The following is a 24,026-nucleotide window of genomic DNA, read 5'->3' on the forward strand; positions in this document are numbered from 1 at the left end:
TCCGATTTAAAACCTCCAATAGAAACAAACTGCTGCCTGTCAGAGAGATAAGAAGTGATCCAAGCTAACGCAGTCCCAGTTATGCCAATCATATTTTCAAGCCGAGATAGCAATAGGCTATGGCACACTGTGTCAAATGCTGCCGTTAGGTCCAGTAAAATAAGCAAACTAAGCAGTCCCTGGTCAGCCGCCATTAACAAATCATTCACCACCCTGACAAGAGCAGTTTCAGTACTGTGATTTCTCCTAAAACCAGACTGAAAGACCTCAAACAGATCACAGGATTCAATATGTTCCATTAACTGCACAGCTACTATTCGCTCCAGCAGTTTAGTGAGAAATGGAAGATTCGAAATGGGCCTATAGTTATCGAAATTCTCAGGATCTAAGCCAGGCCTCTTGAGAACTGGAGTGATGGCTGCCAGCTTCAAACATGCCGGAACCATTTCTGAGCTAAGTGAAGCATTAATGACCATAGTAATAAGAGGGCAGACAGACGCAGAACAGGCTTTCACCCATTGTGTTGGCATGGGATCCAGTTGACATGTCGTTGCCCTAGAGGTCCTAACAAGCTCTGCAACAAACTGCTGATCTACCGCATCAAAAGCAGTAAAATAACTGCTACTGGACCGCGAGAATGGTCGAGATGTGTCTAACACATTCACAGTAGGCTGAAACTGTGCGTATACTGTATCTATTTTATGATTGAAAAAATCCATAAAACGAGAACAAAGTTCAAGCGATGGAGTTAAAGGAGAACTCTTCACAGGGCCGAGTATCCTATTGACAGCTTGAAACAGCTCTGGGATTACCGTGGGTACTATGAATAACATCAGTGTAGTATAGTGTTTTAGCTTCCTGCAGTTTTTCCTTATAAAGCAGGACATGATCCCTGTAAGCACAAGCACAGTCAGGCCAGTTATCTTTACAAGTCGCTCAAGCTGTCGGCCAGCAGCTTTCAGTTTGCGCAGCTCAGCAGTATACCAGGGAGCAGGCTGAGAAAAAGATACAGAGCGAGTTCTGAGAGGTGCCAGGTGATTCAAGTTAACTGACAGTTTCATCATAGTGAGCCACTAGCAGATCCGGGTTTAAACAATCAGGTATAGTCCTCTGTCTGAACATCTCCATAACAGCCAGTGGACTAACATTTTTGAGGTTTGAGGTTTTTGAGGTTTAACCATTAACCAAGTCAAAGAGGAAAATTAGCAAAACATTTTAGTATTGTATACTTATTAGGAATATAAGTAAATATTACAAAAGTAGCCTAAGGGACGCAGGATTAGAAACGGCCACTTTCACGTCGGGCTCGATCGTGCACCCTCCCCCGCGCGCCTGAACATGGACGCGCCTCCCATTGTGACGCACGTTTACGAAGGCGGAAGTGAAGCGTTTCATAAGCAGTGCTAAAAACAAGCAGAACTAGTGATCTGTCCCTCTGATCCGGGAAATGTGCCTCTAAAGTAAATAATCCAGCTCCAGTGAGTCCGCTACTGCAGTGACGACATGGACGTGAGTAGGAACCCGTTTGGTTTATTTGAACACCTGGCCATCGCTATGGGGATTGTTGTTCCGTGTTTGAAGCAGAGCAGCTTCCAACACGTCCGTGGCTGAAGCGTTTAGATCCGCTCTTCGCACTTCTGTAGTTTAACGCTGGATGTCTGCTGACATGACCGAGTTAATCGGTCTTGTAAGTGGTGTCGGCCTAATTTGTTAAATGTAGCCTTAATATATTTAGAAGAAATGTGTTATTTAAGGAAGGTATTATTATTTAAGTTGATTAATTGGGTGAGAGAAGTTCATTTAACATGTCTCTTATTTCCAGCGGGACGCGGACGTGGCGAGCGGGCCGGGCGCCCCTTCCCCAGGCAATGGCAAATCTAAGGTGAAGTTTGCTTCAAACTCTGAAACTATATGACCGGATTACATGTGATGGAGTTCATCACGTTTTCTTGTCACTTAATGCCCCACTGTAGTTGGACACACTGTCTAAAGAAGACCTCATTACATTTGCAAAGAAACAAATGGCTGTAATACAAAAGTTAAAGGCAAAATGTGCAGGTATGGAGATTGTTTTTTTTTTGTGTTGATTGATTAACACAGCTTATTACACGTGTCTTTACGGAGCTCAGTGATCACTTATAAGTGTGTGTGTTGTGTGTTGTTTTTTTTTTTAGATTTGGAAAAGGAAGTTAAAATGCTAAAGGCTGTTCCAAGTGAGAATTCAGATGACACAGTAATACAGGTGAGAATTCAGATAATACAGACCCAGTAATGCAGGTGAGCATCAAGTATGAAGATATTATATAGTATTTTCCTTGTTCATCCAGAATATTTTTGTTTACCTTTTGAAGTAATGTTCAAACTGTTATACTTGTTAGTATGAAGCTAGTACAAATTCTGAACATAAGATTGTAACGTACTAATATTTAGTTGTGTTTACAATAATACAAAAAAGCACACTGTGCCCTTCTGAGAATGGATGCTGTATTGTTTCTGATGAACAGGAGCTGACTGACAGAATGGATGCTGTATTGTTGGAGAAAGCCGAGACTCAACAGACTCTTGTGTTACTGCGGAAGGAAAATGAGAAGGTCAACAAACAGGCACAAGTAAGTTACATTAGAGTTAGGGTTAGGTTAGGTTAGGTTAGGGTTAGTATTAGGGTTAGTTTGAAATCTGAAGTGAGTTTGTTTGCATTCACACATTAGATTAAGGCATGTAAACCTCACTATGGTTAGCTTTAGCTTCACTATCTTTAACAGTTTGATCGAGAATGTATGACATAAAAAAGGAGAAGAGTTGATATCCAGGGCTACAAGGAAAGAAGCAGGTACACCACAACAGAATGCAAATCATTATTTACAGTGTTGGAAAATACTGGGTGAAATCTACATGTACATTTTGTGGACTTGGAAAATGTTGGTTTGTGATGTAAATGTTTTCAGCTTTGTTTGACTGTTTCTTGTTGGCAGAGATGTTGCATTGTTGACTGTAAATTATAGATTAATAGACATGAATAGTTATTTTCAGAATGGAATACTGCTGTAGTAATATAGTAATAGTGCTGTAGTAATATAGTAATAGTGCAGAAGTAATATAGTAATACAGCTGTAGTAATTCTGCTGTAGTAATATTGCTGTGGTAATATAGTAATACTGCTGTAGTAATACTGAGGTAGCAATAAAGTAATACTGCTTCCTTTAGAAGTCAGAAATGTTTTCGGTATCCCAATAGAATCAGTGTCAGTTTGATTGTTTTGCTGCATTCTGTAGTTTTGAGAGATGCAGTTTAAGGAGATGTTGTAAAACATGTCATCAGTAATGTCTTCAGTTAGACATGATGTCAGCATTAATGGCACAACAATATGGCACACACATTAATGTCTCCAGTTAGACATGATGTCAACAGTAATGTCTCCAGATAGACATGATGCCAACAGTAATGTCTCCAGTTAGACATGATGCCATCAGTAATGTAGTGAAACCACGGTACACTGTGCACATGTACACAGCCTGTTAATGGGGACCCAGAGGCTGACACCGCTTTTGGGGGAAATCGCAGGGCAGATAACAGTATGATCAAATATAAATTAAAGATAAATGCAGCTGTTTAGAAAGCACCTCATGTGTAAGGTTACCTGTCAGAAGATCACACACTTGTTGGGAAATATCAGTGCAAGAGTGTCCAATGCAATAATACAAACCATATACAATTTCTGTTTCATCAGAGAACATTCAAGAGGATTTAGAAATTATGTTGTAACAATCCTGTATTCTAGCACATGATTCTTTTGCATTTGGCCTTTTGCATTTCACTAGACCAGTGGTTCTCAAACTTTTTCTATCATTCCCCACCTCAGAAGAAGGGGAAATTCCATGCCCCACCTGTCCCATATCACCCAAACAAATTTGTTGATGAGGGGGGTGGCGATCGTGATTTGTTAACAAGGGGGGGGGGGGGGGGGGGGGGGCGAACGTAATTTGTTGACCGAACGTAATTTTTAATTCATTAAAGGGCTGAATCCTACCCTGGTTCACGCTGTTCCGCAGACATTTTAAACATCCGGGCCTTATGCAAAACGAACAGGCATTAAAACGACAGGCTTAAAAAGGTTAATTTCTTCCAATTGCTTGCGCCCCACACTTTGAGAAACGCTGCACTAGACCATTTCTGTGCATGCTGCTTCTGAGCTCAAGTAAAACCCTCTTTACATTAAACATGTCTACACGTCTTCCTGTCTTGGAATAACGGTAGCATTTATAAGTCTGTTATCTCAAAAACACCTACTGTTCATTTTTACATATGTGCAGGGTTTTAGACTTCATGTAGTTTATTTCCTCTCCACATGATTTTGACAGGTTGTTCTTAATAGTCTGTGCCTGTGTCAGATTCTCAGATTCTGATTTAGTGTCAGCCACTAGAGGGCATTGTTTGGGCAAGGAAACCAGAGGAGCGTCTGATGTTTTGAGTTTGCTGCGGTTTGCTTACACTTTTCTCATTTGTAGGATCACAATGTTTTTCTGTTTGTTAATGTTTGCTTTTCACCACAACAAGATTTTAATGCACTTTTCTATGTGAGTAATTTTAGCAGCACTACCATTTGTGTATTTTTGTCTGTGTATGCATGTACTGCATAAAAACTGTATATATATATATACAAACTATATACTGAGGCACGGACGTAATTTTGGGGGGGGACGGGGGGGGGGGGACATGTCCCCCCCCACTTTTTCAAAAGCCGGCTTTGGTCCCCCCCAGTTTTTACGGTTAAAACCAAATATTTAAATAGCGACGAATCCATGTCCCCCCCACTTTTGAAATCAAAATTACGTCCATGTACTGAGGGATGAATATGGGATAAATTAATGGGAGGGTGCAGCTTTACATGTTCTATTCATCAACAGGAAGCAATGGAACATGTACTTCAGCTTCAGGAGAAACTGGACAACATAAACAAAGAGCACATGGAGAAGATAAAGGTTTTGGAAGAGAAATTAGAAACCAGTGAAACAAAACACAGAGAAGAACTGAAGCTTATTAAACAAATGGAAAGTGAAAAAAATGAGAATGAGGAAATTCAGAGAAACAGACTGATGGAAAAGTTTAATTCTCAGATTGAAGCAGTCCACCAGGGATATGAGGACCAGGTGAGGAACTTGCAGCATGATCTGGAATTTGCTAAGAAAGAGCACTGCACTGAAATTGAAGCTCTTGTGGAAACTCATCAGATGACTCTTAGAAAATCTCACGAAAACCTTCAGAATTTACAGGATGAGATTGCAAAGCTGAGCAGACAGCGTGAAGAGCAGCTTAAAATAAGTGCTGTACAGGTTGAGATGGAGAGGGAGCGGTGTCTGAGGGAGCTCTCAGAGCAGCAGGTGGTTAAGGACAGCTACCTACAGGATGTGGAAGAGGAAGAGGAGGAGTCTAACGGCGGCCCCCAGAAGGCTTCAGGAACTCTGAAGATGTCGGAATCCTTAACACTGGAGGAATCAGATGAGAGTCTAAGATTGACACTGCAGGATCTACAGTCCCAGAATGCAATGCTTCAAGAGGAGATCAAATTTCTAAGCAATGTAAAAACTGAGCTTGAGACTAACTTGAAACATATTAAAGAAGAGTTCTTGTTAGAAAGGGAAGAGTTGGAGTTTAAGATTAATGAACTGCAGATGACGAGAGGGGATACCGACACATGTCTGGAAAAGGATGTTCAAATACTTAATGAGCTGAAAACTGTACATCTTGACAAACATGAACAAGAATTTCAAGAATTACAAGAACTTCACAAAACAGAACTGAAGGAACTAGAGGCTCGTCTCATTAGTACTGCTGAATATGAAAAGGAAGCTTTTATTCAAGAGCTGAAAGATCTGCAGTACCAGTGCAGGCTTCTTGAGGAGGAAAAGACCACTGTGGTGAATGAATATGAACACACAAAAGAAATTCTGAAAAATCTTGAGTTGGAACTGGCTGATGGAACATCAAACTTTGTGAGCCAGTACAACGCCATGAAGGAACGTGCAGCTCTGTCGGTTCAGGAACTACAGGACAAACTACGTGAGAAGGAGAGTGTGATAACTAAACTAGAGAGTGACCTGCACACACGAGACGGTTCATCAGACAAATGTAAAGAGAGACTAGAACAAATAAGAGGTGATTTAGAACGCATGCTAGATGAATGTAAATGTGGACAAATGGACACTGTGCAACTGACCCGTCAGGATCTGGAGGGCCTGTCGGGGGCTTTGGAAGGTGCCTTGGCAGAGAGAAACCATTTCAGGAGCTTTGTGGCTCATTTGGAAGGACAGCTCTCCTATTCAGCAGCTGAAGAAGAGCAGTTAGCCAAGCATTGTGGTGCCTTCCTGGAGGACCAGGCAGCTCCTCAAGACCCAGCGGAGCACCTGGATGGTGGGCTGGTTGGTCAAGCTTCCGTTGGGGTGAACGAGAAGACTGATGTCCGGAGCGAGCTGCAACCTCAACTGCTGGGAGAAGACTCGCGGAGGCACATCTCTGAAATACTGAAGCAGAACTTTTCTGTGATCATAGCAGAAGAAGACATCCCTGCACTGCTTAACCAGCTGCTGTACAGAGTTCAAAAAGACAACATTGTGTTTACACAGCAGCATGGCACACCTTCTCCACACAGCCCTCCCGAAGAGCGGGGTGGTGAAGAAGGGCTGGGCGAGGTCTGTGTACAGGATGTGTTCTCACGTACTGAACGTTTTGAAGAGGACCTCACTGAAATGCAGACTCAGAATGATATAAGCCCTGTCGATAGTGAGAACTGTTCTGAGGGGGAGAAAACCCAGACAGCAGCAGTCCAACAACATGAACGACCTACAGACGAAGCTGGAAAACAAGAAACTAAGGAATCCTTGAAATCCGAGGATGAGGTGAAAAGTCTCCAGCACAAGCTTAGGGAAAAGGAGGACATGATAGCACAGTTAAATGGAGAAATCTCTCTTTTACAGGTGGGTGTTGGTGCTGATTTCTTCTTGATTTCTTGCTGATTTTCTTAAAAGTAGTTTGTCATGTACAGTGTAGCACATTTCAGATCTTAACTGTCTAAACCTTAAGACATGAAATATACCGACTTGTTTTACAGGAATTCAAGATGTCTGCCTGCAATAACAATATGACACAAATAGGTATGTCTGTTATTTATTGTTCTCAGAGAGGACATTTGTTTGACATCTGTTCCTCACCTGGAACTATTACAAATGTATCTGGTCATGACATTGCTATATCGGATCACCTGCTCATTACATCACGTATTGCACTACACACTGAACTCCACTCCACTAAATCATCTGTCACTTATCGTAGTCTTTTATCCATTGTTTCAACTACGTTTTTCTCTGCCCTGGAATCCACTAAATTTCCCCTCATCACTTCTATTCACAATATTGACGATGCTGTCGCTGTATACAACCAGTCCCTTACTGATACTCTCAATACTCTAGCACCAGTTAAAACACGACTTGTGCCCTCCTCTCACTCATCACCCTGGTTTACTGCTGAACTTCGTGCCCAGAAAACCACTGGTAGGCGCCTTGAGCGTCTATATAGGAAAACTCATCTATTTGTTCACTACCAGGCATATATGGATCACTTGGCCAAATATAAGGATGCTTTAAATAAAGCCCGTACACTTCACTACACATCAGCAATAAACAGCGCTGGCTCTGACCCCAAGCGACTTTTCAAGATTGTTAATAACCTTCTACGTCCCTCATCATTGTCCCCTTCCCCCACAACTGATCGGTGCAATGAATTTCTTAATTTCTTTAATCAGAAAGTGTCCCTTATTTATCAGGATTTGTTGAAGCACCAGTCACACAATTCCTCTCTCTCCTCTTCCTCCTTGACTACTATCCTGCCGCCTCCGCAGTCTCTCTCCTCCTTTTCATTAGTTAACTCTGATCTTATAGCCAGACATCTCACCAGCGCCAAGTCAACCACCTCAATCCTGGATCCTGTCCCTACATTTCTGCTCAAACAGGGCGTCTCTTCACTTGCTCCCTCTATCTGTCATATAGTTAATCTCTCTCACCTCTGGACACATTCCTGTAGAGTTAAAAACATCTGCCATAACCCCAATCATCAAAAAACAGAATTTGGACACTACAATTTTAAGCAATTATAGACCGATATCAAACCTCCCATTTCTATCAAAAATTCTAGAACGTGTTGTTGCCTCTCAGTTACTCCAGTTCATGTCTTCTAATGATCTCTTCGAGATCTTTCAGTCTGGTTTCCGTGCTCAGCATAGCACAGAGACATCACTCATTTACGTACTTAATGATCTTCTTCTATCTTCTGACAAAGGCTACGCATCCATTCTTCTACTCCTTGATCTTACTGCTGCCTTTGACACTGTTAATCATACAACTCTCCTCTCACGGCTTGGTGATTTAGGTCTCTCTGGTACAGTCATCTCCTGGTTCACTTCCTATTTATCAAACAGATGTCAATTCATTCGACTGGGTAACTGCAAATCAGACCTATCTCCTCTTTCTCACGGTGTCCCCCAGGGCTCTGTACTTGGTCCACTGCTATTTACCATCTATATTCTGCCTCTTGCTAACTTGATACGCCAATATGGGTTAAACTTTCATTTCTACGTTGATGACACCCAGCTTTATATTAGTTTTAAACCATCTGGCCCCTTCCCACCTCCATCCATTACCAAGTGTATCAGAGAACTCAACCTATGGTTGCGCTCCAACTTCCTCCAATTAAATGCTCATAAGACCGAGTATCTTGTCATCTGTACTAAATCTGTGGTCCAGTCCCTTGCCAATTCATCCCTCTCTGTTGATGATACTCAAATTAACTCATCACCTACAGCCCGTAACCTTGGAGTCTTGTTTGACCCATTTCTGTCGTTTGTACCACATATACGCTCACTTAGTAAATCTGCCTTTTTACAACTTCGCAATATCTCCCGCCTCTGCCCACACCTTTCTCCAAAATCTGCTGAGATCCTGGTGCATGCACTCATTACCTCAAAGTTAGATTACTGTAACTCTCTCCTCTATGGGCTTCCCTCTAAATCCCTTCGACCCCTTCAGTCTGTTCAGAATGCTGCTGCTCGTGTTTTATCTCAAACCAGAAAATACGAGCATATAACACCAGTATTAGAACGTCTCCACTGGCTCCCTGTACACCTGCGTATCCAGTACAAACTCCTAGTGCTTACATTTAAAACACTCACTGGTGCGGCACCCTTATATCTGGCCAACCTCCTCCATCATTATGTCCCAACACGTAGACTGCGTTCTTCTGACACCGGTCTCCTTGTTGTCCCTAGATATAAGTTAAGCACTATGGGGTGTCGATCATTCAGTGTGGCTGCCCCAACACTTTGGAACTCTCTCCCACCATCACTCCGTCTCTCTTCATCTCTCAATTCATTCAAAACACAACTAAAAACTCACCTGTTTTCTCAATATTTTCACCTAAACTCTTCATCCTAGACCGGCATCAATTTATTTAATCTGTTTGTATTGGTGTTGCCTGTTTTGTATTTTTTGTATTGTTTGTTAGTTTGCGTATTTTTGTTTTTGCATCTGGAAAGTGTCCTTGAGCATCTTGAAAGGCGCTATACAAATGGAACCTATTATTATTATTATTATTATTATTATTATTATTATTATTATTATTTGTTTTTGCAGTCTGCATATAAGGATCAACCAGACCTGTTCATTGAAACCTACCATACTACCTGCTATACTGGGTTTCATACACTACATTCAACCAAACTCGTACAGTCAATTACTGAAGCGGTAGATCAGCCCATGAACAGCCAGGGACTGTTCTGAAGTGGGACATCATGAACAGTCAGGCACTGTGATGTAACATTTTCTTGAAAGTGTTTCATTTCAGACTTTTATGGCAAGCTACCTACAAATTATTCTGGATTGGCTTGGACCTGTGCTGTATGTACATGGACCACATTGGATAAATAGTTATTGCTCACAGCATTGTATGTATATTGTGAAACAGTTAGCCAAGAAAATGAGTGATTTAATTAAATATTTAGGCAGGAGAAAGAATGCCAATCATAAATAATGATTGCAGTTTATGGTAATCATGCACAAACCATGGGACAATCTTGTAATGTAACCTCATTTTCTGTAGAAATCCTAGAAAAAGAAATCAAAGAGAAAGATGAACGCATGAATAAGATCAAAGCTGTAGCTGTTAAAGCCAGGAAGGAACTGGAGCTGAGCAGGACAGAGGTGAGCTGGGACTGCTTTAAGGAGATGATACCAGAGTGGCCTTTGTGTGTGTGTGTGTGTGTGTGTGTGTGTGTGTGTGTGTGTGTGTGTGTGTGTGTGTGTGTGTGTGTGTGTGTGTGTGTGTAAGTAAAAGTAAGTAAAATTTTATTTATAGAGCACCCCTCAAGATACAAATCACAAGGTGCTTTACAGGATAAAAGAAAAATAGTAAAACAGTATCTATATGTATATATAAAATAAAAATATAAAAGAAAACTAAACAAATGCAAGCCTAAAAAGATACGTTTTTAACATTTTTTGAAAAGACATCACAGAATCTGCAGTTCTTATAGGCAAGGGGATAGAGTTCCAGAGACGGGGAGATGCTGTTGCAAACGCTCCATCACCCTTAGTTTTCAACCTTGTGCGCGGTATAGCCAGTAAAAATTTATCACCTGACCTCATAGACCTAGGGGGAGTATGTGTGTTAGCAAATGAATACACATCTGTGAGCATGTGACCCACCTCGTCACAGGTGTGTGCGCTAAAAGAGGATCTGGAGACCATGCAGGCTGCTCGAGATAAGCTGTCAGAGTCTATGAAGGGGATCATCCACGGTGCTGAGGATTACAAGGTGTGCAGCGTACGGCCTGATCGGGCCTTTTAGTCCGAACGTTTGACCGTACGTGTTATCAGAAGCAGGGGAGTTCTGCCCATCACCCTGACCCTAGCAGGAGTGGTCAGAGTGCTTCTCAAGACATCTAACAAAACATACCTAGACTTTCACTGATGGGTAATGTGTAGAATAATTCTCATATGCACAGGGTAATAATATATAAAAAAAAACAGTCTAGAACCTGAATCTAGAGTGTATAGTCTAGAGTGTATATATAAATATATACTATATATTATATTCTAAACCCATATTATTTACTGTTTATATTCTATACATATATTATTTAGTGTTTCCGTTTAGTGTTAAAGAGCATTTTTAACTTCTGAATGAACTCAGAATCTTCTAATTCACAGAATCTTATGATGAGTTATGACAAGCAAACTGAAGTGTTGGATAGAGAGAGAGAGAAGCTACAGCAGGCAGAGCAGCTGGTCGGGGACTTGACCAAACGATTACAGGCAGCTGTTGAACAGGTAATCCATCTCTATACTTTATAAGTATTATAATGTGTCTGTGTTCATAATTCATATTCATTCATATTTTGGTTAAGGTTTCATTTTGGAAATAAGGAGAAATTGAGCCAATTGACTACATTGGAACACTAGGGGGCAGTGAAGGCACACATGCCGGGGTTAAGTGCCTTGCTCAGGAACACTTCAGTCATGGCCTAACAATGAAATTGACCTCATTTGAGCATTTAGGCTATTGAGGTTGTGCCTAAATGCTCAATGCTTGCATAGCAAGGTCGTGCGTGGTGAGGCATACTACAGAGTGCATCATAGTGTCATGAGAGATGTATTCAAGCCAGGGATGATATAGTAATATCAGATAAATACATTTCTAAATATGGTAATGCTAAATAAATAGGTGCACTAATATATGCATTTTTTTGAAAGAGATGTAATCAGCTTTATATTGGAGAAACCAAAAGAAGACTTGTTGATTGGTGTGTTGATCCATCAGAATTAAGGAGATGTCCTTTCCAGTGTCAAAACATTTTAATACTAATGGACATTGCATTAACAACATATCTGTTTGCATTGCCAGTTTTTGCTATGGCAGCAATGAAATGAGCAAAGTCAAAGAAAAAGAATCTAAACTCTGATCTAAACTCTTGGAACTTTAGAACCCCATGAATGAATGTAATGATTTAAACATCTACATTTCCATATATAAATAAACTGGTTCCTCCTCCTATTAAATCAGAAGCGCTTTGCTTACACAGCTGATGAAGAACCTAAATCAGAAATGTCTGTTTCTCTTAACTTAAATTGTACTTCACTACAATTTAATATCTGTGTCTTATCTAAATACTGCTGTGGCTAACCTGGAATTTTCTTCAGATTTAATAAATATAAAATTTAGAATCACCAATTTTCAAAGTGAATATAGGTGCTATTGACATGAAATTCTCACCAGATGTCAGTAACATCCCATCCAATGCAAAGAAATCAAACATAAATGCCCATAAATAAAGTTTAATATGTAATAATGAGAAATAACACAGGGATGAAGTATAGAACACATGAAGAAAGGGAGGAGCAGGAAGACCCACAGACTCCACACCAGCTGGTATCAGTCATTAGATAGTGATCCTTCCACATACTGCCCATTAATACCTGCTGGTTCTGTCCCAACTGATAGCCCAGAAAAAGTCTCATTACCAAGATGTCACATAAGAAACATCTCATGATGAATCAAAAGCAGTTAGCTCTCTCAAGACCTACACAACCTTATTGTTGCAAAACATCCTGATGGTGTTGGTTGCAGTACGCACTGTTGGAGCCATCATCTGGAAGAGCAAATGGTATTTCACCATAAACTGGCTAAATCAGGTGCTCCACACAAGATTTTAGACAGAGGACTGAAAAGAATTATTAGAAGAGTTGCCCAAGAAGGATATCCATGAAGGATAAATGGAAAAATGTACCAAGACATTCTTCATAAATCTAGGGTTTGGGTTTAGGGTGAGGGTAAGTGTTAAGGGTTAGAGTAAGGGTTATGGTTAGGGTTAGAATTCAGCTAGTTTCTTCATACAGGATGAGTCTTGAAGCATTTATATGAAGTATCAAATACATTTTCAGTAAGTGTATTCAATACTTTCTTCCTATGACATTTCTCAGTATTCCACTCAGTTTTGGGTTAAGGTTAGGGCTATGTTTGATTTTTTTTAATATGTGAATTGGATGGGTTGTTTCTGGTCAGAATTTCATGTCAGTATCACCTTCAGAAGTATATTTCTTAAAATTGGTGACATGTTCAATACTTATTTTATGTGCTGTGTGTGTGTGTGTATATATATATATATATATATATATATATATATATATATATATATATATATATATGTATGTATGTATGTATGTATGTATGTATATATTATACATTATATATGTATATATATACATATATATATGTATGTATATATGTATGTATGTATGTATATATATATTATACATTATATATGTATATATATACATATATGTATATATGTATATACAATATACATTTGGTCTTGTATAGAATGAGAATGCGTTTAAAAATCTCACTCATCTTGTTTCCCTGACAGAACAAGCAGTTATCATCAGAGAGAGAAGATCTGGCTGCTCACATGGAGACGGTTCAGAGGAACGTTCAGCAGCTGGAAGCACAAGTCCTCGAGATGCACAAACTACAGTCAGGGTTGGAGAGAGAGCTGGAGACGCAGACACTTATAAAAGAGCAAAAATCTAAGGTACAGATCCAGATTTTACAGGCCCCATAGTGAATTATCTCATTCCATGTCACATTGATGCTATAATTTAAATCTAGGTTTAAAGTGTATAAGTATGTAATCTAATTTTCAGCCGCCCAGAGTATTACAGGCGTTCGTAGTACTAACCCTAGGGTTAGGGTTACTAACCCAGGTGTTGTGTGTGTTTGTGATTCCAGGACCACCAGTCTGCCATTAAAGAGCTTGAGGAACAGCAAACATTACTGCAGAAACAGAATCAGCAGCTACAGCAAACTCAGCAGGAACTGGAGCAGCTTAGGAAGGTGTGTTACACCTGCACATACGTGTGTGTGTTACACCTGCACATACGTGTGTGTGTTACACCTGCACATACGTGTGTGTGTTACACCTGCACATACGCGTGTGTGTTACACCTGCACATACGCGTGTGTGTTACACCTGCACATACGCGTGTGTGTTACACCTGCACATACGCGTGTGTGTTACACCTGCACATACATGAGGCTTTGTGTCATGGCTTTTGCAATCCAAAGTAATAAAAATGCAAACTTAAGGCTCGTGTGTGTGTGTGTAGGATGCCCAGCAGAACTCCTTGCTGGACATGGAGATGGCTGATTACGAGCGGCTGGTCAAAGAGCTCAATGTCCAGCTCTCTGAGAAGAACAAACTATTGGAAGACCAGGAGAGTCTGGCTCTGGCTCAGAGAGACCGAGAGGAGAAACTGAGAGAAGAAATAGGTGAGATACAGGGTTCACCTTCAGTGATGCTGGAATTGAGCACATCAGTTTCTAATATTGGTTTTCCTGCCAAACTTGAATTTTTTTGTTTTAGATTTATACTTCCCAAAAAACTGAGATAATGGAGCCTTGTTAACTTCCACAATAAGTGTTTATCACAGATTCAAAAATCTGAGTATATAAAGCAGAGTACAGCTTCTGACATGAACATTTTTGAACATGTTTGGAGTTTTGATTATATTACTAGATGTAGTGTATTTGAGAATAATTTTGTTTTTTATAAGTTTAGTAATTAAAGATGTGAAATGATATTAATTTAATGGCATGATGTTTATACTATGTAATCCAATTAATTACATCTGGTGGTATGAAGTAAAGCTAATCCTAATCCCTAACCCCTAATTCATAATCCCTAAGATTCTTTCTTAAGGTCCAGTTTGTTGCTGATATACCCAGGACTTTCAGAACTGCAAGTAAATATTTACATTTTCTTTTACTTGAGAATCTCTGAAATCACTCGTGGACATCGGAGAGGAGAAAAACTCTAAGATGAAACAGCTGTTGGTGAAGACTAAAAAGGATTTAGCAGATGCCAAGAAGGAAGTGAGTTCCCTTTGTCTTTGTGTTCAAGTAACTGCCAGTTTAATTAAATTTATAGAGCATTTATAGGAGTAGAAATTAAATAAATCTTTTTACAAGTTTTTAAAAATCTTTTTACAACAGTACACTCGCTAAGTATTTGTAGGGAGGTGTAGAACAGCACTAATAAGATAAAGTTTCTAGCTGCTTGTTTGTTTTGTATAAGCCTTGGTCTGCTTGTTTTGCAGGAAGCGTCTCAGATGATGATTCAATCTTCTTTGAAAGGAGAGCTGGAGTGTTGTGTGCAGCAGCTGGAGGCGTGTAAGGTGTGTGTTGTGCTGTGCAGTGTTCTGTATGTTCCAGGAGGGCTAGACGTGTGAGTTATGTTCCCGTTCCTGTGTGTGTGTGTCTCAGATTCAGTGCAGTGAACTGCTGGCAGAGCGACACAGGCTGCAGGAACAGCTGAAGTCAGTGAGTGACCAGCAGCAGAAGGCAGCCAGTTCCTCCCAGAACAGGATCAGCACTCTGCAGGAGCAGCTCACATCTACGAAGGTGCTCACTTTTCCCCTGGCGCTTTATTTGCTTGTTTAACAATACTAACTTTACCCAGGCAGGCCATGCACACTACAGCTCTGATCCAGTTAACATGGCCACATGAAGATCAAACAATGGCCAATCAGATGAACACACAGATCAGGAAATAACAAAAGACGCTGAACTTGTTACGTCTTACGTCTTGCGTCACCGAACAGGGAGGTGCAGACGCTGCTGCAGTTCATTAGAGTGACGGGGAGCAGCTTAGGGGCTGCACACCACGTTCATTACAGCCATAAACAAGGCTAGGACACAAACACGCTGAGCTGGGCTGTCTGGCCCTAAAACACCAGCCTGAAAGCCAGCAGTTCTCCTTGTAGTTAGCACGATCATTCTGATGAGACAGGAGGCCATGCTGCTCACTCAGAGAACTGTCCTGTCCTCCTGACAACAGTGCAAACACATAATCAGCAGTCTGGATGGTGTCTGTATGTGCAGGAATGCACTCAACAAATTAGGACCGTAAAAATGTACAATGTAAAAATGTCAATGTCTTAAAGAAGTAAGTATTAAAGAAACTGGGAGTATTGAAGAAACTGGGTTGTGAATTTTCCCCACATTTTCAGGCTGAACTCTGCACAACTCTGTCTGAGTTCGAAGGTTATAAGGTGCGGGTGCACAATGTTCTCAAGCAGCAGAAAACCAGACGTTCTGCTCCATGTGATGGAGAATTTTCAAAAGAGGAGAGGTGAGATTTCACTTTCCAACGATGGATTTTCAGAGTCAACATATACCCTTCCTTTATGAAGCTGGTTTGAAAAACATGGCTGTCTTTGTCACTACGGTAACACTGCCACAGTGCCGGACTCATTCTGGCGGGTCCAGTTCCTTGTTCAACAAGTTTGGTTTGGAGATCAGGATTAGACAGAGGCAGCATCTCATCATGTCAGTAATAATAATGATAAAGTGGTTATAATCTTTATATTTGAAAAGTTTTTATTTTATCCCTGCAAGGTAGTACAGGATGTATTTAAGTACTGAACATCAGCAGGAGATAAGACAACAAGAAGAGGCTTACATTCATTACAACCAATGGTGGGTGTGTGTGGGGTGTGTGTGTGTGTGTCCTAATCAGGGAGCACATGCAGAGTGTGTTGGGACAGCTGCGCTCAAAGCTGCAGGAGAGTGAGCTGAACCTGCAGAGCACCAGTGCAGAACTACAGCAGCTGCAGGTGGAGCACGACCTGCTACTGGAGCGCCACAACCACATCCTGCAGCAGAACATCGCCAAAGAGGCGGAGCTGAGGGAGAGGTCTGTCTGTCTGCCTGTCTGTCTGTCTGTCTGCGTGTCTGCCTGTCTGTCTGCGTGTCTGTCTGTCTGTCTGCCTGCCTGCCTGCGTGTCTGTCTGCCTGTCTGTCTGCCTGCCTGCCTGCCTGCCTGCCTGCCTGCCTGTCTGTCTGTCTGCCTGCCTGCTTGCCTGCCTGCCTGCCTGTCTGTCTGTCTGCCTGCCTGCCTGCCTGCATGTGTGTCTGCCTGCCTATCGGCCTGCCTGCCTGAGTCTAGAGAGTGTGTGTGTGTGTGTGTGTGTGTGTGTGTGTGTGTGTGTGTGTGTGTGTGTGTGTGTGTGTGTGTGTGTGTGTGTGTGAGCGTGCGCGCGCGTGTGTGTGTGTGAGCGTGCGCGCGTGTGTGTGCGAGTGCGCACGTGTGTGTGCGCGCGTGTGGGTCGGGAAGGATGTGTATAAGGAGGAGAGGGAGTGTGTGGAGGAGATGGAAGTGCATCAAATGTTAAAAGTTTGTGATGGCACAAAGTTTCTGTTTGCTCCTGCTTCTGAAGTGCTTGCTTGTTCACATCCCAGGCTGCTGAGCCTGCATTCGGAGAACACTGCGCTGAAATCTGAGCACAGTCAGGCCGTGGCTCAGCTGACTGCACAAGCCGACGCCCTGCGGAGCAGCTTCCGTGAGCAAGTGCACCACCTGCAGGACGAGCAGCGCACTACAGTGGAGACGCTGCAACAGCAGATTAGCCGGCTGGAGACACAGCTCTTCCAGCTGCAGAAGGAGCCCAGCAGTGCTGGTAGCACCCCAACCCTAACTCCACCCACACAGCACCTCATACAGTACCTCCACCCACACAGCACCACATACAGTACCTCCACCCACACAGCACCACATACAGTACCTCCACCCACACAGCACCGCATACAGTACCTCCACCCACACAGCACCTCATACAGTACCTCCACCCACACAGCACCGCATACAGTACCTCCACCCACACAGCACCGCATACAGTACCTCCACCCACACATCACCGCATACAGTACCTCCACCCACACAGCACCGCATACAGTACCTCCACCCACACAGCACCACATACAGTACCTCCACCCACACAGCACCGCATACAGTACCTCCACCCACACAGCACCTCATACAGTACCTCCACCCACACATCACCGCATACAGTACCTCCACCCACACAGCACCTCATACAGTACCTCCACCCACACAGCACCGCATACAGTACCTCCACCCACACAGCACCGCATACAGTACCTCCACCCACACAGCACCGCATACAGTACCTCCACCCACACAGCACCGCATACAGTACCTCCACCCACACAGCACCTCATACAGTACCTCCACCCACACAGCACCGCATACAGTACCTCCACCCACACAGCACCGCATACAGTACCTCCACCCACACAGCACCGCATACAGTACCTCCACAGTCTCCTTAAGATGATGAGTTCATCAGGAAAGCCTGTGCACTAGACTGATTAGACTAGACTAAATTTAAATAAGTCAAACAAACCAATCACTGTCCTCGACTGCAGAGGGCCCTGGTGTTGAAGCCGTCACCTCTCACCCTCCTCAGGTTCAACACCGGCACAGCAGAGTCGCAAGTCTCTTCCAGACAGGAAGCTTGCGGACGTGCCGGTGTGTGAGCTGCAGAGCATGGCTCGAGAAGAGGGCGAAGGCATGGAGACTGCGGAGATGGAGCCTGTCTCCACCTCAGGCAACACTCCACCCTCTCTGGAGCAGCTCCTCACCTCCCCACACCCCAAACACGGTGAAGCCTTTACAATTCTGCACTCATCATGTTTTAATTCTTACTTTTGACCAGGGTGTCCAGTAATGGAGGTATTAGGGTTAGAGTCCTGCAGATTCCCTCAGAGTCCCACAGAGTCTCGCAAAGTTTAGTGATTGCTCTGCTTGGACAAGCCTACTAAACCTGCCAATTATTTCATGAGTTGAACAGGACAGTCACCTGAGTTAACTAATATTATGCGTAATTGAGAATAATGTGTATTATTCATATGTATCATTATGAATCATTGAGAAAGCAACTATCTTCAAATGGCTGTCTAGACAAATTTGGGACAAGATTCCAGCCTATTCACAGTACTGAGACTGCTCTACTTAAGATAATTCATGACAATCATTTGATTACAGATTTAGTGAAAGCTGTCTGTTCTGCTCTGGTTTGACCTTAATGCAGCCATTAATACTGCAGACCAGAAGATTCTTATAGACTATAGGAATGGGTTGGTCTCTCAAGAACAGTCCTAAAATGGTTCAGTTGTTAACTGCAAGGCATGAATTATTTTGTTGAAATAGAAAACAAGGTTTCTGAAAGAGAGCCAGTGACGTGGTATCCCCCCCCCCAAGTTCCATTCTCAGACCACTCCTGTATAATTTAAATATGCTCCAAATTATACAAGACTCTGGGCTGTCTTACCATCGTTATGCAGTAGACAGGCAGATCTACTTAGCATATCTACAGTCCCTGGAACTCTCTCTGCAAGAGCTATATCACATACTGGATGGGCAAAACATTTCTGCAGCTGAATAAAGATTTAGATTTGCTAATAGCAGTGATGCACACAAACTTGCCGCATGCTTGAACTCTAAAAGGTAGTATTACTGCACTGAAGTTTTCTTTTAAGCACCTCAAATTTTATGTATTGTTATTTGTCTTAATTCCTTATATTGTGCATTTTCATTTTATTTTAATTTCAGTAATATTTTATCTTTAAAAACCTTATTTTTCATATTTCGGTTTTACTGTATTTATTGACAGAATATACATTTAAGAGACCTTTTTAAAATGTTTATTTTTTGTATGTGTGTGCTTGCGCATGTGCATGTGTGTGTATGTATGCGTGCGTGCGTGCGTGCGTGCGTAGAGCCCTTTGTGTGGCAGGTAGAGCCCTCTAAGGAGGAACTGAATCAGAGACTCAACACTGTCACCCGCAGCATGGAGCACATGAACAGCCTCCTGCACGAAAGTGAAGCTACTAATGCTGTTCTAATGGAGCAGATCAGTGTGAGCACACACACACACACACACACACACACACACACACACACACACATATATATATATATATATATATATATATATATATATATATATATATATATATATATATATATATATATATATATATATATATATATACACACACATACACATATTAGAAACAGAAAGATGTAAATTGAGTAGCAGTATCTGTGCATTAGGGCTGCCACTATCGACTATTTTATCGATTCGTCAACTACTCTAAACGATACATTTTCTGCCGAACAAAAAAATAGACTCTCTTGTAAGTTACATTTATTATGACAACAGTCATAATACAGAACAAAAAATGTAAAACAGCTTTATAGTGCATATTGTTAGTGCAAAACTTTACTCTCCAGCATAGTAAACATAAAAAAGAAGGCTTATTCAGTGATGTAACTTGAATTTGATAAAGGATTTAATAGAAATGTGGAATTTCAAGTTTTCTATATTAAACAAAGTGCAAACTACTTTTAAACAGCCTCTTCAGCATAGTAAACAAACAAGAGTGCTTAAGTCGATTGTGCAACTGCTGCCAAAATCATTGGCTTTTCTGGTGGCCCATCATCTTTCTTCAGCCAATTTAAAGTAACACCATACGCGTTGAGGAAAAACATTTCTTTGAACGGACGCATTTTAGAAATTAAAATGGAACATTAATAAACATAAAAACAAAAATATATATATAAAAAACCCAAAAACTAAACCGATGCGTCGACTAAAAATATTAACGTTGACGTATTTTCAGTGTCGACGTCATCGACTGTATCGACCAATCACGGCAGCCTAACTGTGCATGTGTTTCTCAGACGGATCTGTGTGCGTGTGCGTGTGTGCACATGTTCGTGCGTGTGTGCACATGTTCGTGCGTGTGTGTGCAGGTCCTGAAGAGTGAGCTGCGGCGTGTGGAGTGTAATCAGGAGCGTGAGCGTGCGATGGCCAGTCTGGAGTATCTGAAGAACGTGCTGCTGCACTTCATGGTGCTGCAGCCGGGCAGCGAGAAGCAGGCGCTGCTGCCCGTCATACACAAACTGCTGCAGCTCAACCCTGATGAGAAGAGCAAGCTGGCTGCTATCGCACAAGGTGCCTCGCCCGTGTCCCCCGCACACACTCGCCCGTGTCACCCGCACACACTCGCCCGTGTCCCCCCGCACACACTCGCCCGTGTCCCCCCGCACACTAGCTTCTAGCCGTCTATACACACTGCTGTTTGGAAAAACTTCAAAACTGTCTTGTCTCCGAGTGAGGGATCAGTGGTGTACAGACAATATGGACCTGCATTCTCTGTCTCCAGAAACCCCATCCTTTATTGTTTTGTTCTGTTAATATGCCCCATCGTTCTCAGTGGGTGTTCCATGTTGGTCATTTGACCCTGGCCTGTTCTGATGATGATACTGTGATTGGCCCATAATAAATCTCCCTCCGCCTCTTGTGTCCTCCTCTTGTTTGCTCCATGTCATACTAATATGTTCTATGCGCTAGTCTGTTCCAGAGGTGGGGACTCGAGTCACATGACTTGGACTCGAGTCAGACTCGAGTCATTAATATTAAGACTTTTGACTTGACTTGAAAAAATATTCAGAGACTTAGACTTGACTTGGACTTTTACACCAATAACTTGGGACTTGAATTGGACTTGAACCTGTTTACTTGCAAAGACTTGATTTTTTTACCCCAAATCTAAATTTTAAAACGCATATTAATATTTATAAAGTGTGCCCCATTAATTTCATTTCCGTCCTTCTGATGCAGACCGGTCCTCTGCTTTTCCACACTCTGTACGTGTGTTTGTGCATGAGCTGCAGCACAACCAATCAAATGGGGGGTTGGCGAACGTAAATTTTTACCGGGCGGGGTGTAAAATGGACACAAATTAAGTATTATATCGCGATCGATCGATCGCCAGTGGTTGGTGCCAGAGCGAACTAGTAACTCATTGAATCATAGATGTGGATCAGAGGTAAATAAACTAGATTTTTTTCCGGCGTGAGAAATCGGATGTGTGGCGTGAGAGCGTGTGAAGACGGTCAAATGCGTGTGTCTCACGCTCAATGCGTGAGGGTTGGCAACCCTGGGTTCTGTATCTGAACTCGGGGAAGAGAGCCTCTCTCTGTCACCATCATAATATCCAGTTCTATCTCAGCATGGATTGTGTATTTGAAGACATCTACATCGAGAAAAAAATATATTGACAAAAGTGGAGCGAGTTTTCAGCTATGGGGACATCATTCATCGTGCACAAATGACATACAGACTTTTGGCCAGCAAATGCAATGCAGAATAGTTTACTGAAATGTCTAAAGTTGCAGATTCCTGTTAATTGTTCAGTTCTTATATTTGTTTGTCTTGTGTCACTCACACATGGACACACATGTTCTCCAAGAAACCAGATAAGAGAAGAGAGGGAAAAATGCTGTTATGGTTCTTTGTATTGTACTGTGAAAATATCAGCACTTTTTATTTGAACATGGAGTTCTACTTATGACTTTTTCACAGAATATTTATTTCTGGAAAATTGTAGTTTAAAGTATGAATATTTTTGCAGCTAAGTTTAACAAATTGAACTGTGCAATAAAGAGGTGTAATTTTAATTTTTTTAATACTTCGTGTTTTCAGTTGCACATGTTTTATCAAGATTTGAGGAGAATTTAGATTTAAAAAATAATTTACAATTTAAATTTATTTACATTTAAAATATACCTGCAACATTGGTAAAAAAAAAAAAAAAAAGACTCGAAAGGACTTGAAATTCCAAGTTTCAGACTTGGGACTTGACTTGACTGTTGCCTGTCTTGACTCGAGACTTGACTTGACTTGAGTGTCTTTGCTTGAGACTTGACTCGGGACTTGAGGTATAAAGACTTGGACTTACTTGAGACTTGCAAAACACTGACTTGGTCCCACCTCTGGTCTGTTCTATGCACTAATCTGTTCCATGTTTTCTGCAGGTGATGAAGAACCTGCACAGTCTGGAAGATCAGGTTGGACCTCATATCTACACAGCTGGTCTGGAATCAGATAGGATCAAACACTGCCCACAGTTGCTTTCCACACACATCTCTTTGCATAATATGTAAGTAAAAAGAACCAACCTAATGATTTAGTTATTGGGCAGTGTGAAAGGGCTACTACATCCTCTTGAATTAATTGATTAATTGATTGACTGATTGAAGTAAGATAGTTATGTGAAACTTTCATACTGTGTACAGACTAGTTTTCTCCTGTAAGCTGGCTATATGAGTGTGTGAGTGCGAGTTTTTAATGGAGCAAATGACTGTGATTAAAATGACTTACTGTGATTAAAATTCACTCAACACATTCATATTTACTGCAGCAGTACCTGGTCCACTGATTGTGTTGCTGAGCAGTATGGTATTTTGGGCTGGCCTCTCTGTTATGTAAAAATAAATATAGGTTTCCCGGAACATAAATCTGAGAAAAGGGTCCAAAATCAAGAACGATGAGTTAATTTATGTAATTGTATATCTTGTCAATGCAAATGTATTGTGTCCTATTTTAATTAAACCATCAGTAAATCATGTGCAGGCTTCAGTTTGTCAGTGCCTTAACTACTGGTAATATTTTAAATCCCACATTTATCTCATTACAACACAGTTGGTGCTGTCTGTGACCTTTACATCTTCAACATTTCGTCAATATCCTGCTCTTTATGTAACTGAGGAGTCAGAATTGACTTTGACAAATGTACAAATGTATGACTGGAGTCTCACTCACTTTACTTGTCCTACATGTGATTCTAGCAGCATGTTGCCATAACAGTGCATATTGAAGTAATCAAAATAAGAGTCTCAAACTCCTGTAAGTACAAACTCAATTCAATAGGAAAATAAGACATGGATTAAAATTCTATTATATCTAGGGTTAGTGTTATCTATTGTAGTCTAAGATTAGGGGTTCAGGGTTATAATAGGGTTGGTGCTTAGGGTTATTTAGTGATGGGGTAGGTACTAGGTCATAACCCTAACCCAATCAGTGATGGGGTAGGTACTAGGTCATAACCCTAACCCAATCAGTGATGGGGTAGGTACCAGGTACATGGTCATATAGACTCCGTAGAATGGTGACTCCTTCCACTAAAACAAAGAATATTTTCTTAACTTGCTTAATGCTGTGTAAAGATGCTCAAATATTCAGAGATACTGAAATGCTACTACATACATGTGTGTG

General features: G+C 41.5%; 1 protein-coding gene across 2 annotated transcripts; it reads left to right on the top strand.

The window, feature by feature from the left end:
* Positions 1-1,358: 1,358 nt before the first annotated feature.
* On the top strand, positions 1,359-23,379 carry gcc2 (GRIP and coiled-coil domain containing 2). Of its 2 annotated transcripts, none has more exons than XM_077002106.1 (23): positions 1,359-1,509; positions 1,823-1,882; positions 1,974-2,058; positions 2,175-2,242; positions 2,505-2,609; positions 4,905-6,971; positions 7,106-7,148; positions 10,144-10,244; positions 10,759-10,857; positions 11,253-11,372; positions 13,469-13,633; positions 13,831-13,935; positions 14,208-14,370; positions 14,873-14,973; positions 15,198-15,275; positions 15,364-15,501; positions 16,110-16,231; positions 16,619-16,795; positions 17,341-17,558; positions 18,369-18,563; positions 19,681-19,820; positions 20,720-20,921; positions 22,787-23,379. In XM_077002106.1, the coding sequence occupies exons 1-23, from the start codon at positions 1,504-1,506 to the stop codon at positions 22,858-22,860; spliced, it is 4,632 nt and encodes a 1,543-aa protein (XP_076858221.1). In that variant the 5' UTR covers positions 1,359-1,503; the 3' UTR covers positions 22,861-23,379. The 2 variants fall into 2 exon arrangements, with proteins under 2 accessions (XP_076858221.1, XP_076858220.1); XM_077002105.1 differs by lacking the exon at positions 1,359-1,509 and adding an exon at positions 1,605-1,687.
* Positions 23,380-24,026: the final 647 nt, after the last annotated feature.

Source organism: Brachyhypopomus gauderio, chromosome 4 (assembly GCF_052324685.1).
Source record: "Brachyhypopomus gauderio isolate BG-103 chromosome 4, BGAUD_0.2, whole genome shotgun sequence".
In the NCBI taxonomy this organism is placed as follows: domain Eukaryota; kingdom Metazoa; phylum Chordata; class Actinopteri; order Gymnotiformes; family Hypopomidae; genus Brachyhypopomus; species Brachyhypopomus gauderio.

Excerpts from the sequence above, each read along its gene's own strand:
- gcc2 (XM_077002105.1), top strand. The coding sequence starts at position 1,655 with ATGTCTGCTGACATGACCGAGTTAATCGGTCTT. Across the intron at positions 1,688-1,822 it reads TGACCGAGTTAATCGGTCTT|CGGGACGCGGACGTGGCGAG; the intron begins GTAAGTGGTGTC and ends TCTTATTTCCAG. Across the intron at positions 11,373-13,468 it reads TACAGGCAGCTGTTGAACAG|AACAAGCAGTTATCATCAGA; the intron begins GTAATCCATCTC and ends TTTCCCTGACAG.